This window comes from Schistocerca nitens, chromosome 4, assembly GCF_023898315.1.
Source record: "Schistocerca nitens isolate TAMUIC-IGC-003100 chromosome 4, iqSchNite1.1, whole genome shotgun sequence".
Lineage (NCBI taxonomy): Eukaryota > Metazoa > Arthropoda > Insecta > Orthoptera > Acrididae > Schistocerca > Schistocerca nitens.
In genome coordinates this window covers 227,088,389-227,106,025 of record NC_064617.1, presented here as the reverse complement: position 1 = coordinate 227,106,025, position 17,637 = coordinate 227,088,389, and the positions used below count along the sequence as shown (strand labels likewise).

At 44.4% G+C, this 17,637-nt stretch overlaps 1 protein-coding gene across 1 annotated transcript in view; it reads left to right on the top strand.

The window, feature by feature from the left end:
* LOC126252226 (sodium channel protein Nach-like) overlaps positions 1–17,637 on the top strand; it is a 201,243-nt gene that overhangs the window by 63,226 nt on the left and 120,380 nt on the right. Inside the window, exon 4 of the mRNA XM_049953098.1 lies at positions 7,711–7,841. Within this exon, the coding sequence (XP_049809055.1) occupies positions 7,711–7,841 (131 nt within the window). The remainder of the gene's footprint in view (positions 1–7,710; positions 7,842–17,637) is intronic.

Here is a 17,637-nt window from a genome sequence, read left to right as displayed (position 1 = left end):
TATTATGGCATTGGTCTGTGCTTCACATGACGAGTTCTCAGTGAAAAGTGCCACTAGGTATTTGAATTCTTGCATTCTCTTGTAGGACTGATCTCCAACCTGCAGTGATTGTAGATGACCATCAGTCTGACAATGACCATGCGTCATAACGAGGTACTCTGCCTTGGCTTCGCTTATGTTTAACCCAAATTTGCTGGCAGCCTCCTTTAGTGCTTTGGTCATTCGCTCCAAGGTTTTAAACTACGGGTAAAAATTTGAGCGCAATGGATAACGCAATTTGTTTGGAACCACTACAGAAAACTCCTATGCCGGGCTTAATACGGGGCATAGAGCCATTATTTACTTTCATGACCCAGCGTTGAACTGTGGTTCTGACTTTCACCTATTCTTTATGAAGAAGGGAGGAAATAATCAGTTATAAGGTATAGGTTAATTGATATTTATTCAATACTGATGGCATTTCAATAACTAGTCATGTGTCTGTTGGAATATACAGTATCACAACTGGTCTCTCTAGTTAACATGATTCACTTTCGCCACGTGATTATGGAAAGGGAGAGGGGAGCGCAGACCTGGTTTCAATGTAATTTTACTCAGGCACACAATTATACCTAAACCCATGCTTATAACAACCAATTACTAAAGGTCACGCAGAACAAGTTCAGCAAAGACAATACAGGCGAACTCGGTCAGGGCGGAAGAGTATTTTGCCTAAATATTTCAATTTTTGTTAAAACGTACGCTCAAGAATTGGTTGCCAGTGGTGTACTTAACTATGAATGAATCTTGCTTTGAGAAACACCACCACATTACTGAGCTGCGGGGGGGGGGGAGGGGCGGAGGGTTGGAGAACACTCACTATCATATGCCGGAAAACTTTGCAAGTCTTTATTCCATCAATAGGTACTAAATTCTGAACTTTTCTCGATACAAGAGTTTAACCTGCATATTTTCTGTAGCGCGTAACATTGCCAGCGAGTCAAATAGTTATGGGAACACAAGAAACATTAAGTAATTATCACATTAATACTATTCCACACACGTTTTGGAGCAGGTATTTTTCGTGCAGTGCATTGTAGAGTTCCGTTTTTCTTGTCCTACAATGTGCTCCGAGGGGCCATCAGAGACATTTGTTTCGTGTGATGTGGGGCTTCTCTAAATCTGTGCCGCATGTAAAGCCCCAGGAGGTCGCTCCACAGAGAAGTGTGGGTTACACCGTGGCTCAGTATAGTAGATTCAGATCTTTTCTATTGAAGAAGGGGCTGAGAGGTCTCAGCATTCTAGGTCCGACTTTTTTTCTTTCCTACAACATCATGGGGGGAAGAGTAGTTTCGTGTCCAGGCAAATGTCCAGGTATTTTACCACAGAAATGCTAAAAATAAGGACACATGAGATTATTCCTTCTCTATCTTACACTCACCCACTACCGTATGATTATCATTCAACTACCATATATTTTCAGACCGAAACTGCAGTTTACCAATGTGGCAGTTGCTCCAAACGACCAAGTGGCGTAAAAGCAAGTACACAAAGGAAGCACGTGAAAAATAAATAAAATCCCCAGAAATATTACTGTAAAATAAAGACCACATCAAAATACATTAAATGAATGAACTTCCGTTAAAGACAGAGCACTAATGCGACCGTGAGCTAAAGGCCTATGGCGCGTGGTCTGACCAAGGCACAAATGCAAAGTTCTACTGAAATTGGTCTAAATTATGAAAACAAACTCTCTTATGGGGGTTTGGTGGTAATCTCACACCTTATTTCAACATCTGGTCTTTATTATTACCAGTTTTGAGATATTCTGATACCTTTGCTAACATTACCAAATTCGAGAGCTGTGTGTACACGTCTGTCCAGTGCCACTAGCCAGGAACAAGTGGGCCTGCGAACACCTCGCCTAACCATTGTTCGTTCAAAACGTGGTGGAGGGAATGGTTCGCCAACCTGACAGAGCCAATACCCGTGCCTTAGTCACCTCTCTGACCTGACTTGCACATTATCTTTGCCAAACTTGTTCGCGTTTAGGGGTTGGTACTATCCTACCGCAGAACCACTCTACTCATGCAATGCTACGACCTCTGACCAAAACATTCTGCTACTTCACATGATATCTCATTCATACACTCCAAGGTCACATAAGGGAAAGGATGCAAGGAAATATGGCGTACAGGAAATAAAAATCAATGAATAAATAAATAAACACCGGTTGGTCCATTCTCTCCTGCATGTTACCCTCAGAGTTACTTCTGCAGAGTAAAAAACACTCTCGCTATAATTTTCCCGTACCGGAATTTATTGAGAAAAATATGGTACGGGACAACAAGTTCCGTTTCATCACTATCGAGTATCTTCGAAGAGAATGGACTCAAAGGGCTGTCTTTCGGATGGAACGACAGTCCAGGACATTTTTCAGTTGGTGCCACGAGGAGGAGACCCTAATCTCCACGCTACACCAATCCGTTATTATTACAATTTTTTTTTGTTATGCTTGGCAAGGTTAAATATATATCATTTGAAGTAGTTAACTTGCCAAGACCACACAACAGTATACCATTGACACAGTGGCCATTGCCACAAATATTCATAACATTATAAAAATTCTATAAATGAAATCACCTTAATCATTTAATTATATCCAATACAGGTTGGTGCTCAGTGTGTAAACACGTTCATTACAGTATAAAAATTTTATAAATGAAATCATCTTAAGCAATTTATCATATTTATATCCAAGACAGGTTGGTACTCATTATGTAAATTGCCTCTTCGCCTTTGCCGATTTTGCTGCCTGCGTGTTGGGTAAGGGAAAGGTTTCAGACAACATTTACTGCTCTTTATTTATAGGTGTTGGGTACACAAGGGGGACCTTTCGCTTGTAGCGATGGTGGGCATATTTTACTTTTGCTGTGTGTTGTAATTGAACTGAGGTTATTTAGCGTCCTGCGGGCGCAATTCCATCGTCTTCCAGGAAGGATCGTGGCGCTTTATATTTGTGCCATTGTTGAGGAAGAATTTTGGCTACCGTCGCTAACTAATGAGTGGTGTTACATAGGGCGTGACCTTGTCAGACAGCTTTTGGGGCTTTTCCCACACGTTTTGGAGCAGGTTTTTTTCGTGCAGTGCATTGTAGAGTTCCGTTTTTCTTGTCCTACAATGTGCTCCGAGGGGCCATCAGAGACATTTGTTTCGTGTGATGTGGGGCTTCTCTAAATCTGTGCCGCATGTAAAGCCCCAGGAGGTCGCTCCACAGAGAAGTGTGGGTTACACCGTGGCTCAGTATAGTAGATTCAGATCTTTTCTATTGAAGAAGGGGCTGAGAGGTCTCAGCATTCTAAGTCCGACTTTTTTTCTTTCCTACAACATCATGGGGGGAAGAGTAGTTTCGTGTCCAGGCAAATATCCAGGTATTTTACCACTGGCGACCAAGGAACAGATAGGTTTCAGATGTGGAGCCTTGCACGGATGACAGGTCAGCGTCTTGTGGAAATAATAGCCACTGTTTTATCCAGGCCGATGGTAATCTTGTGTAGTTGGGCCCATCACTCCATGAGATCCAGGTGTCGCTGCAATCTATAGATGTAATTTTCTGTCTCTTGTTAAAAACGCTGTACCGTCAGCACAGAGGCTAACTGACACATTCGGAATTGTAGATATGTCGTTGGGAAATTCCAGATCCCTGTGGGATGCCGGCGTGGACTGGTTTCTAGGAAGAGTTCTTGTCGTCGATGCGCGCATGCAATTTCTTATCTTCATGGGAGTTATCAAGTAGTTCTAGTAAGCTGTCATTTATGGTGGTGTTTTGTTGCAGATTGACAGTTAAGTTCTCACGCCATACTTTATCGTAAGCTTTCTCGACATCCATGAACACTCCAATCGTCGAATATCGTTTCTTAAAGCTGTTTTGTATGGTTTCGGTGATCCAGAGGAGTTGAAGTTCGTCGGAGAGTTTACTTTAGAAACCGAACTGCTGCAGTCGTATCACGTTGTCCTGTACAAAAGTTTCTTGTAGTCTCTTGAGTAAAATCCGTTCGACAAGCTTCCCCAGCGTTCGTAGCGGACTAAGTCAACGGTAATTGTTCCAAAGGGACAGATTCTTTCCGCGTTTCATGACAGATTCTTTCGGCGATTCGGCAGCGGTACCACCCTCGCCGTGTTCCAGGCTTCTGGGAAGTATCCATAGTGAAGGCAACTGTTAACATTTCTTTTGATTAGTACCGACGACTTCCTGTGGAGACGTTTTACGTCGAGTGTCTAGCTTTTACTGCGCTGTGCCTTAAGTAATCCGGTAGGTGGATTTGAGTGCATGTCACGTGACGGGCGGAGTGCAGCGCCGCAGTTGGCTGCACCGCGCGCTGTTGGCGGGCGACAGTGGCGCCTGCCACGGAGTCCTCCGGAGTCACAGAAGAAAGTTCATGTTGTCGCTGACCTTGGAGTACACAGCAGGAGATGTTGCTGTTGTGGTCTGACGCGTACGCAGCGTAGTGTGTATGACGAGTCCGTGTGTCCCTGGCTATGGTAGAGGACGCCTAAGAGTGTAGCCACCAGCCAACCACGGATGTGTTCCATGGTGGTAATAGGCCAGGCGAGTAGTCGGTCATTGCAGAAAGGAGGACTGCATGCTGTGAACAGTGGTGTAAGCGAAAGGTAAACACAACCACTGCAAGTGACCACTCATGTTTCTGTCTTGTTTGTCCATTCATAGTGAGCAGAGCGTAGTCTCTTGGGGAAGCTGATAACGTAATAGCACAAAAACACATTTTGGACCCTGTTTTGTAGGGTAGAATATTCGGCCGCCTCAGAGCAGGCCAAAGACAGACCGAAGGCTAAATATTTCTGGTTTTGCTACAAAGTGTCATTTCAAGGCTTTGGCAAAGGTTTCGATACAAAGGAGATGTTTGTTGTAGGCCAGTATAACGTCGACCAAGCGTAAACACTCCGCAGCAATATCAATTTCTGGCCGTAACGAAGACGGAACAACTTATAATACAGTTAGCTACAGATCTTGCAGCTGCCTGAAGAGTTGCTGCTTCCCGACAAAGTGTGTAGAGGATGTTCCCCGTTTTAAAGAAGGGACGTCGAACAGATGTGCAGAACTATAGACCTATATCTCTGACGTCTATCAGTTGTAGAATTTTGGAACACGCATTATGTTCGAGTATAATGACTTTTCTGGAGACTAGAAATCTACTCTGTTGGAATCAGCATGGGTTTCGAAAAAGACGGTCGTGTGAAATCCAGCTGGCGCTATTCGTCCAGGAGACTCAGAGGGCCATAGACATGGGTTCACAGGTAGATGCCGTGTTTCTTGACTTCCGCAAGGCGTTCGATACAGTTCCCCACAGTCGTTTAATGAACAAAGTAAGAGCATATGGACTATCAGACCAATTGTGTGATTGGATTGAAGAGTTCCTAGATAACAAAACGCAGCATGTCATTCTCAATGGAGAGAAGTCTTCCGAAGTAAGAGTGATTTCAGGTGTGCCGCAGGGGAGTGTCATAGGACCGTTGCTATTCACAATATACATAAATGACCTTGTGGATGACATCGGAAGTTCACTGAGGCTTTTTGCACATGGTGCTGTGATGTATCGAGAGGTTGTAACAATGGAAAATTGTACTGAAATGCAGGAGGATCTGCAGCGAATTGACGCATGGTGCAGGGAATGGCAATTGAATCTCAATGTAGACAAGTGTAACGTGCTGCGAATACATAGAAAGATAGATCCCTTATCATTTAGCTACAAAATAGCAGGTCAGCAACTGGAAGCAGTTAATTCCATAAATTATGTGGGAGTACACATTAGGAGTGATTTAAAATGGAATGATCATATAAAGTTGATCGTCGGTAAAGCAGATGCCAGACTGAGATTCATTGGAAGAATCCTAAGGAAATGCAATCCGAAAACAAAGGAAGTAGGTTACAGTACGCTTGTTCGCCCACTGCTTGAATACTGCTCAGCAGTGTGGGATCCGTACCAGATAGGGCTGATAGAAGAGATAGAGAAGATCCAACGGAGAGCAGCGCGCTTCGTTACAGGATCATTTAGTAATCGCGAAAGCGTTACGGATATGATAGATAAACTCCAGTGGAAGACTCTGCAGGAGAGACGCTCAGTAGCTCGGTACGGGCTTTTGTTAAAGTTTCGAGAACATACCTTCACCGAGGAGTCAAGCAGTATATTGCTCCCTCCTACGTATAACTCGCGAAGAGACCATGAGGATAAAATCAGAGAGATTAGAGCCCACACAGAAGCATACCGACAATCCCTCTTTCCAAAAACAATACGAGACTGGAATAGAAGGGAGAACAGATAGAGGTACTCAGGGTACCCTCCGCCACACACCGTCAGGTGGCTTGCGGAGTATGGATGTAGATGTAGATGTAGATGTTCAGAACAGCAGGACTGTTTGTCAGACGTCCGGCTGTGTGCATTCTGCTCACCCCAGCACGAAGATGATCCCGCTTATTATGGAGTGGGCAACATCAAGATCGGTCCATGGGTGAATGAAGAAATGTACTCTTCATAGATGAATTCCACTGCAGTTTTCAAAATGATTCTCATCGCACATTACTCTGGGGAGAACCTAATAGCCGACACAACCTCAGGAACATCGTGGAAAGAGACCGGTTTGGTCGTGATGCCGTGATAGTGTAGGGAGGCATCATGCTGAATGGCTGAACGGAGTATGTACATGTTCGTTGGTGATTGGGGGATTATTGTAAGCGCTCAGAGGCACAGAGATGAGGTACTCCTACCACATGTTCGCCTTTTCAGAGGTGCAGCTGCTCCAGACCTCCTCTTTATGGACGACGAAGGCCGTCCGCATCGAGCTGCTCTTGTTGATGAATTTCTTGAAGCTGAAGATATCCGCCGCACGGTCTAGCCAGTGAGGTCCCAAGATCTGAAAGAACATGTCTGGGATGGATTATGGAGGCGAATTGCAACCCATCGGCCACCATCAAGGAACTTCCAGACTTTCCCGCCGCTGTTGCCGAAGAATGGGCCAAGGGAGATCTTGAGTCATCCTGTAGAAAGAATTCCACGTCGTTGTGCAGCACGTATGGCAGTTAGAGGCAACCATATCATCTACTAACAGCTACTCTTGTTGTGGAAGAGATTTCCCAGTTGTGTTAATTTCTTACAAATGTGTCTAATAGCTATTAGAGCTTTTCTAACATTATGTTATCGACACTGTTGTATGCCAAATGGCTTGTGGCCAAGTTGTAGCTTATTCAGTGAGCCTTCAGATATCCTGACGAGGCTATATATACTCTTTTCGTCATTATGCTTAACTTTTGGACACTAATGTACTAATTCTTCAAATAAAAAATACAATCAACATTGACTTGTCAAACATTGAATTATTAGTTTGTATGTTTACAGATTTTGTTAAAGCATATGTTTTTCTCGCCACAACAGAGCCAGGGAAATTCTTGGAGATTTTGGAAGTACGGAAGTGTGCAAACAGCTCTCACACTTCCGTCTCAAGTCTAGCTTCATAAAAGACAACTGCTTCAAGGGTCGCACACTGGAATTTGTAGGGAACTGCACATTCACGAATCTGTCCACGGTAGCACGAGCGGTGAGTAGCTACAAGAAAAAAGCTGTTAATAATACGCTTATTTGTTCGTTACCAATAATAATATTGCCTCATTATTATTGGACACACTGTGAAATGGAAACACTGCCTAATTTCTTACAGTTCCGATTGCCATGCGAAGAAGTTATGGAAAACTGCAAGTGGAAAGGTGAGCCCTTTAACTGCTGTGACCAGTTCGTGCCACTGGAAACAGAGATGGGAATCTGTTTCGCCATTAACAGCATACACGCATCGTAAGTATCTGTCTGCTTTGCGTAACGTAGAAATCTTGTCGACGAGAGCCTCTGTACTGGTACTTTATTAATGATCCCACACACACACAAGTCTGGCTCGTGAGTTCTACGAATTCTAATGGGTAGGAATTCTAATCGGTTAGGTTTGTAATGAGCGACAACCTGTGGGCTTGTCGGGGGTTCCAATTCGGGATCGGTCGTTGGGTGGCGTCCGGCCGGACTTCGGCAACAGAGATGGGAAGCCGAGGTGTGGCATGTCGAGGGCAATGAGTATTACCGAAACGGCTAGTTCTGGGTGCAGCTCATAGTAGTGGTGGTGGTGGTGGTTAGTGTTTAACGTCCCGTCGACAACGAGGTCATTAGAGACGGAGCGCAAGCTCGGGTTAGGGAAGGATTGGGAAGGAAATCGGCCGCGCCCTTTCAAAGGAACCATCCCGGCATTTGCCTGAAACGATTTAGGGAAATCACGGAAAACCTAAATCAGGATGGCCGGAGACGGGATTGAACCGTCGTCCTCCCGAATGCGAGTCCAGTGTGCTAACCACTGCGCCACCTCGCTCGGTTGCAGCTCATAAGCAGCACTGTAACATGGGTCACACCGTGTGGTGCTATTGTTTGTCACAGTGCTTTGTATGTCGCTGTCGTAGACTGCACAGCTTCCATCTATAAAAAATTACACTGGTAGACAGTATTTTTGTTATAAGAACTGTAAAACTGTTCCTTGGTGTGTCATGATGTTAGGGAATACTTTGCCTTGACATGGTGTAACAAGTTTTTAAACAGACGCAACGTAATTTTTTTTTAGTTCTTTCCTCCCGTACGAGTGGGACCGAGTTTCGATTGGATGTCTTAAAACATTATAAATAAGGCAGTAAAGTGGAAACAAATTATAATTCAAGTAACAGCACGGGATGGGATGAGTAGTCAATTAAAATTTCACTTTTCTGATAAAGTAGTTTTGTGGCGACATTCTTTAAATATGTTTCATTCAATTCTTGCAGCATCAAGCTTTCGCCGACTTCCTCCGCTGGCGTCATCAGGAGATTACAGTAGGCCGTTCAGCACTTTATTTAGTTGGCCAAATTATGTTTTGGAGACGTCACGGAGTTACAGAACTTCCAAATGCAACCAGATGTTTGGTCGATGTCTATGACTGAAGAACATTTGTAGTGATGCTGATGTTGTTAGATGTTGAATGACTCATATGATTACTTTGCCCCGCTCAGCGTCAAGCGCCCATTTCCATGCACCACTACGAGTGTAACCGACGTTCCGGGAAAGATTGTTGCTACTCATTCTGATATCAATGGCTACTTTTCTGGCAGAATCCCAAACGTTAGACGTTTGGAATGATATAACCGTTTCATTAATCATAATCGTATGTTTGTTCACGAGGTTCTGTTCGGCAGCAGAAGATTTTGTCGAATCCGCAGTATTTAATACGACGTGGGCGCGCTGTCCAGCGTTCTGAAATCGTTCGTATTGACTGACCAACGCAACAGCGACAACGTTCACATAACTTAAGGGAATGCAGCCGGTTGACGTCGTCGACAACGGCCGACATTTCTACACGCGACCACCGTATCATTTTCAAGGAAAAACTGCCGCAAGTAAGCACTGTACAAGGGAATTTAAAACCTATATTTGCAGAGCACTTCCGGAAATCTGCATACACACACACACACAAAAAAAAACACTAGCGCCACCACATAACCAAAGATGAACGAATCCAGAAGTTGCCGATAGCGATAATTACTAAACTACGATTGAGATACTTTTAACTCTGTCGCTCTCTTTTTTGACAAGGGAGAAAGCAAAATTTAAGCGAAGACCCTCATCACTATTTATAAGTTAACTTTCTACTTTAATTTCGACTGCTTCTTCAATAACGCTATCCCAATACCTGGAATTGCATGCCAGGATCGGCGTGTTGTTTTACTCCATAAGATGACCCGTGCCAAGACAATGTTCTGCAATAGCCGATTTGCTCGGCTGTTGTAAGCGTGTGTGACGCCTATACTCAGTTCACCAGTCCTTCAAGGTCCTGATAGTCTGACCAATATATGACATGCCAGATCCACATGACTACGACAGACAACCACCTCACCCAAACCAAGATAATTCTTAATAGAATCTAAATGGACCATAATAGTAGATGGAGGTCGGAAAACACTTTTTACATTACACTACTGGCCATTAAAATTGCTACATCACGACGATGACGTCCTACAGACGCGAAATTTAACCAACAGGAAGAAGATGCTGTGATACGCAAATGATTAGCTTTTCAGAGCATTCACACAAGGTTGGCGCCAGTAGCGACACCTACAACGTGATGACACGAGAAAATTTCCAGCCAATTTCTCATATACAAACAGCAGTTGACCGGCATTGCCTGGTGAAACGTTGTTCTGATGCCTCGTGTAAGGAGGAGAAATGCGTACCATCACGTTTCCGACTTTGATAAAGGTCAGATTACAGATTACCACGATTGCGGTTTATCGTATCGCAACATTGTTGCTCGCGTAGTTCGAGATCCAATTACTGTTAGCATAATATGGAATCGGTGGGTTCAGGAGGGTAATACGGAACGCTGTGCTGGATTCCAGCGGCCTCGTATCACTAGCAGTCGAGATGACAGGCATCTTATCCGCATGGCTGTAACGGATCGTGCAGCCAAGTATCGATCCCTGAGTCAACAGATGGGGACGTTTGCAAGACAACAATCATCTTCACGAACAGTTCGACGACGTTTGCAGCAGCATGGACTATCAGCTCGGAGACCATGGCTGCGGTTACCCTTGACGCTGCATCACAGACAGGAGCGCCTGCGATGCTCTGCTCAACGACGAACCTAGGTGCGCGAATGGCAAAACGTCATTTTTTCGGATGAATCCAGATCATGTTTACAGCATCATGATGGTCGCATCCGTGTTTGGCGACATCGCGGTGAATGCACATTGGTAGCGTGCATTCTTCATCGCCATACTGGCGTATCGCCTGCCATAATGGTATGGGGTACTATTGGTTACACGTCTCGGTTACCTCTTGTTCGCATTGACGGCACTTTGAAGAGTGGACGTTACATTTCAGATGTGTTACGACCCATGGCTCTACCCTTCATTCGATCCCTGCGAAACCCTACATTTCAGCAGGATAATGCACGACCGCATGCTGCAGGTCCTGTACGGGCCTTTCTGGAAACAGAAAATGTTTGACTGCTGTCCTGGCTAGCACATTTTCCAGATCTCTCACCAATTGAAAACGTCTGGTCAATGGTGGCCGAGCAACTGGCTCGTCACAATACGCGAGTCACTACTCTTAATGAACTGTGGCATCGTGTTGAAGCTGCATGGGCAGTACCTGTACACGCCATCCAAGCTCTGTTTGACTCCGTGCCCAGGCGTATCAATGCCGTTATTAAGGGCCAGAGGTGGTTTTTCTGGGTACTGATTTCTCAGGATCTATGCACCCTAATTGCGTGAATATGTGATCACATGTCAGTTCTAGTATAATATATTTGTCCAATGGATACCCGTTTATCATCTGCATTTCTTCTTGGTGTAGCAATTTTAATGGCCAGTAGTGTATATTACCGCTAAATAAGATCAGTCATGTTGGAAATGCTCCCTGCGTAAGGAAGGAAGGCCGTAAACCTAGGTGCCAACTCGCCATTATCATCATTCACCCGGTGCACTGTCGATACGCAGCGCACGTCTGATCTGTCTTTTCAATACGTCCGTTCTGACGAAAGGTGATCTCAACATGGGTTAACTTCGCTGACAAACTCTCAGAGTCTGGAATGATGTGGAACCTGTGAAACCTTTCACTCTGAGCCGGATGGTGACAACTGTAGGCTTATGGATACAAGTCAGTGTTAGTTGGCTTCCTGTAAGCGGCAAGTCCCAACGTACCATCAACCTTCCACCTACCAACACCACGACCGTCTTCTAGAAACCAATATTCCAGTGGATTGAATTCAGATGTTATAAAAAGTCGTACATATTATCACATCCATTCAATGACTAGCACTACTAGCAGACAGATGGGGTTGCGATGGAAAGCCCGTTGTTACCTGTTGCTGCAAATTTTTTTTCATTAAGATGTCGAGGAACGTTTTTGAAGCCGGCGGCTTTTTGAAACCTTGCGTTTTTTTTCAGATATTCAAACGGTACCTTTGTCGTTCGGCCTTATGGCAGTGAGGATTTGAAACACTTTTTACACTCCTGGAAATGGAAAAAAGAACACATTGACACCGGTGTGTCAGACCCACCATACTTGCTCCGGACACTGCGAGAGGGCTGTACAAGCAATGATCACACGCACGGCACAGCGGACACACCAGGAACCGCGGTGTTGGCCGTCGAATGGCGCTAGCTGCGCAGCATTTGTGCACCGTCGCCGTCAGTGTCAGCCAGTTTGCCGTGGCATACGGAGCTCCATCGCAGTCTTTAACACTGGTAGCATGCCGCGACAGCGTGGACGTGAACCGTATGTGCAGTTGACGGACTTTGAGCGAGGGCGTATAGTGGGCATGCGGGAGGCCGGGTGGACGTACCGCCGAATTGCTCAACACGTGGGGCGTGAGGTCTCCACAGTACATCGATGTTGTCGCCAGTGGTCGGCGGAAGGTGCACGTGCCCGTCGACCTGGGACCGGACCGCAGCGACGCACAGATGCACGCCAAGACCGTAGGATCCTACGCAGTGCCGTAGGGGACCGCACCGCCACTTCCCAGCAAATTAGGGACACTGTTGCTCCTGGGGTATCGGCGAGGACCATTCGCAACCGTCTCCATGAAGCTGGGCTACGGTCCCGCACACCGTTAGGCCGTCTTCCGCTCACGCCCCAACATCGTGCAGCCCGCCTCCAGTGGTGTCGCGACAGGCGTGAATGGAGGGACGAATGGAGACGTGTCGTCTTCAGCGATGAGAGTCGCTTCTGCCTTGGTGCCAATGATGGTCGTATGCGTGTTTGGCGCCGTGCAGGTGAGCGCCACAATCAGGACTGCATACGACCGAGGCACACAGGGCCAACACCCGGCATCATGGTGTGGGGAGCGATCTCCTACACTGGCCGTACACCACTGGTGATCGTCGAGGGGACACTGAATAGTGCACGGTACATCCAAACCGTCATCGAACCCATCGTTCTACCATTCCTAGACCGGCAAGGGAACTTGCTGTTCCAACAGGACAATGCACGTCCGCATGTATCCCGTGCCACCCAACGTGCTCTAGAAGGTGTAAGTCAACTACCCTGGCCAGCAAGATCTCCGGATCTGTCCCCCATTGAGCATGTTTGGGACTGGATGAAGCGTCGTCTCACGCGGTCTGCACGTCCAGCACGAACGCTGGTCCAACTGAGGCGCCAGGTGGAAATGGCATGGCAAGCCGTTCCACAGGACTACATCCAGCATCTCTACGATCGTCTCCATGGGAGAATAGCAGCCTGCATTGCTGCGAAAGGTGGATATACACTGTACTAGTGCCGACATTGTGCATGCTCTGTTGCCTGTGTCTATGTGCCTGTGGTTCTGTCAGTGTGATCATGTGATGTATCTGACCCCAGGAATGTGTCAATAAAGTTTCCCCTTCCTGGGACAATGAATTCACGGTGTTCTTATTTCAATTTCCAGGAGTGTAGAACACCTGATTCAATCCACCCGAGTGTTCGTATCACTACAGCGGTGGGAAAGGATGACTCCCTTCCCTTTATTGACGTGTGGGTCAGGAGGAAGGTTTACGGTACGTTGGGACATGTCGTTGATAGAAGGGCTACTCACACTGATTTGTATCTACAGGCTGGCTCAGCGTAAGAGGCTGCTTCGTACCTTAATTCACAGGGCCTCCGTCACTTCCGTCCCTGATAGTTTCTCAGCTGAGTTAACCTACCTCGAGGTTAACTTTTTGTCAGAATGGATATAGTGAAAGACAGATCAACATGAATTGTGCTACCGAGCAACCGTGCACAGGGTGAATGATGATAATACTGAGTTGGCACCTAAGTCTACTGCCTGTCTGTCTTACTCAGAGAGCACTTCCACAAGACAGTTCGTTACTGAGCGGAAATATAATGTAAAATGTATTTTCTGACCTCCATATAGGATTAGGGTCTCTCTAGATTCCGTTAAGGATCATCTTCGTTTGCGTAAGGTGGGTGTGTATCCTTGTAGTTGTGGCAGGTCATATATTGATCAGACTATGAAGGCCGTGGAGAACCGATGTACTGAGCATAAGCGTCACACACGCTTCCAGCAGCCGAGCGAGTCGGGTATTGCCGAACATTGTCTTAGCACCGGTCACACAACGGAATGTAACAACACGGAGAATCTGGCTTGCACTTCCAGCTATTGGGATTGTGTTATTAAGGAAGCAGTTGAAATTCAATTACCAAGTTACTTTGTAAATAGAGACGGTCGTTTTTGCTTAGTTCTGTGTAGAATCCTGCTCTCTCCCTGTCAAAAAAGAGAGGTACACAGTTAATGTTACCTCACTTGTAGTTTAGTAATTTTCACGAGCGTTAACTTCTGGCGTCGATGTTCCTTGGTTGTGTGGTGGCGCTAGTGTTTACCATATGATTGTTTGTTTGTTTGTATGTGTATGAGTGTGTTTGTGTGTGTGTGTGTGTGTGTGTGTGTGTGTGTGTGTGTGTGTGTATGTGTGTGTGTGATCTTTCCGGAATTGCTCTGCAAACCGAGGTTTTAAATTCCCTTGCACAACGGCGCTTGTTTGCCGCACTTTTTCCTTGATAATGAGAGGGTGGTCACCTGTCGAAATCTCGGTTGTTGTCGACGACACCACCCGTCTTCATCGTAAATTATTTGTACATTCTATACCCTAGGAGAAACTCATGTCTAGCTGCTACCATGGCCAGAAGGTATTTGATGCATTTCAGAGACCGAGGCTGCCTTTTACTGTGCGTGGCATCAGTCTAATTTCCTTGGGCGATCGGAAAATGGATTGAGTACTGATTCTGCCCACGGCTCTTGTGTGTTTTATTTTTGTTCCTCCAAAGAAAGTAAGGAAAGCGTTTGATATTTACCTCTGCTTTTTTATTTTATTTTATGGCTAACTTAACATCTCTATCGCTATATCTGTTATTCCGGACTACGTTCTCAGAAAGTTGATCACAAACTCCATGTGTTCCTTGTCACAAATAGTTTTAGCTCAATATATTAGCTTGTTTAAAGCTACTTTCTTTAGGGCTGGATTATGAAACCCTTGAAGACAACACTACAGTACGATATAAATTTTGTTTTCCTTTTTGGTGTGCCTCCTTTTTTCTTTGTTTTATGCTTTCTTTTCTTGGTACATCGGAAAATTTATTTTAGGATAAGTCTCATAATCTTGTTTCTTTCTGCAGTTTTGTTTCTGTTTACGTAAAGGAATTATTATAAAGGACATTGCTGTTTTTATTTTCCTCATGTTTTGTGTTTGCACGTTTATTAACATGCTATTCAAATTTATTTCCATATGAAGTTGCAGTTTTTTATAAAACTGTAAATTGTTTCCCCTTGGTTTAACGTTAAGCGAGAATTGTTGATGTGTAGAAATAATTGATAGCGCGAGAGAAAAACACCAGCAGGAGGCTGTAGAACGAGAACGGATGGTGATTATCGTGACGCTTGTGTATGAATTTACTGTTTTCGTGAACGATGTTGAATATCTGAGTTATTAGTGATACAGGTTTTGAATTCGCTGTGTACCGTGGGGAAGTAACTAATAACCAAACGTGTTACATTACTTCTCATTCGGCACTGCTATTCGGCACATTAATCTTAAATCTTTGATTGACAGAGCAGCAAGCCGCAAAAATGCTAAACAATGTACACGGTTTTGACTGAATTGTACGAATTGTCTATGCATGCCGCTGACGGTCGGATTACACTGGAAATACGGTAATGCATTTCTCGTCGTGAACTGATATTCAGAACATTAACGTTGAATGTACGGTGAGCCGATCGCCACATGATAGATGTGAGTGTACACCATCCACTGTGCCGAGCACGATCTGTTTAGTGAGTACCACGAGTTGTTAAGTCAAATTAAAATATATATTAATGCACTTTCTTATTCCTACCTGTGGTACTTCGTAATGTTTCAAGGCGCGAAAGCCAGGCAAAACTGTAAATTCAAAACTATGTTTCTACTTTCACTAATGAAATATTAAATGCTCTGAGTAACCAGAAGTCACCCGTTGGGATTTTTTGTGATCTCTCAAAGGCTTTTGATTGTGTAAACCATGGAATACTTATATATAAGCTCAAGTACTGTGGTATGAATGGGACAGTGCTCAAATGGTTTCAATCATACCTAACTGGAAGAGTGCTGAAAGATGAAATAAGCAGTTCACATAACATGCAAAAAAACTGGCAATATCTCAAACTGGGGAACAATCAAGAACGGGGTGCCGTAAGATTCGGTCTTGGGTCCTCTGCTGTTCTTAATATATGTTAATGACTTGCCATTCTATATTCACTAAGATACAAATCTGGTCCTTTTTGCCGATGACACAAGTATAGCTACCACACCCAACAGACAAGAATTAACTGATGAAATTGTAAACGATGTTTTTCAGAAAATCATTAAGTGGTTCTCTGCAAATGGGCTCTCATTAAACTTTGACAAAACACAGTAAATGGAATGACACCATTAATAAATATAGACTTCGGTAGCGAAGGTAGAATATTCAAAATTTCTGGGTGTATGCATTGATGAGGGGTTGAACTGGGAAAAACACACTGAATAATCTGCTGAAACGTTTGAGTTCAGCTTCTTATGCTATTAGCGTCATTGCAAATTTTGGCGACATACATCTCAGTAAATTAGCTTAACACGCCTATTTTCATTCTCTGCTTTCGTATGGCATCATATTTTGGGGTAACTCATCATTGAGTAAAAGAGAGTTCATTGCACAAAAGCGTGTAATCAGAATAATTGCTAGAGCTCATCCAAGATCGTCCTGCAGACACTTATTTAAAGAGATTATATTAAAGAGCTAACAATATATATATTCAGTTATGAAATTTGTTATTAACAATCCGAACGAATTCAGAAGTAATAGCAGTGTACGTGGCTACAACACTAGGAGAAAGGATTATCTTCACTACTCAAGGTTAAATCTAACTTGGGCTCAGAAAGAGGTAAATTATGCTGCCACAAAAGTCTTTGGTCACTTCCCAAATAGTATCAAAAGTCTGAAAGATAACCACATAGCATTTAAAAGAAAATTAAAAATTTCTGAATGGCAGCTCCTTCTACTCATTAGATGAATTTTTGGATATAGTAAATGGGTAATTTCCGCCCCCCCCACCCAAAAACAAAAAATTAAAAATATTAAGTGTCTTGTAATATTTTGAGTAATGTAATATCTTGTATAGACACCTTTTATTAAGCTGACACGTTCCACATCATTAGTATTCATGTATTCATTGTATTCATGATCTATGGAACAAGTACTAATCTAATCTAATCTCTAATCTAACGGCAAGGAAACATTATGATATCGGGATACGTTTCGTGTTAATTAAATGAAGCGTGGCTTAACTACGCCATTGCATACAAGTCAAATGTATCCGGACACCTGGCTTTAAATGACTTACAAATTCGTGGTGCCCTCCATCGGTAATGCTGAAATTCAGTGTGGTGGTGGCCCATCCTAAGCCTTGATGACAGCTTCCACTCTCGCAGGTACACGTTTAATCAGGTGCTGAAAGGTTTCTTGGGGAACGGCAGCCCAAGCTCTGAGGAGAGGTATCGATGTCGGTCGGTGAGGCCAGTTCGGCGTTCCAAAA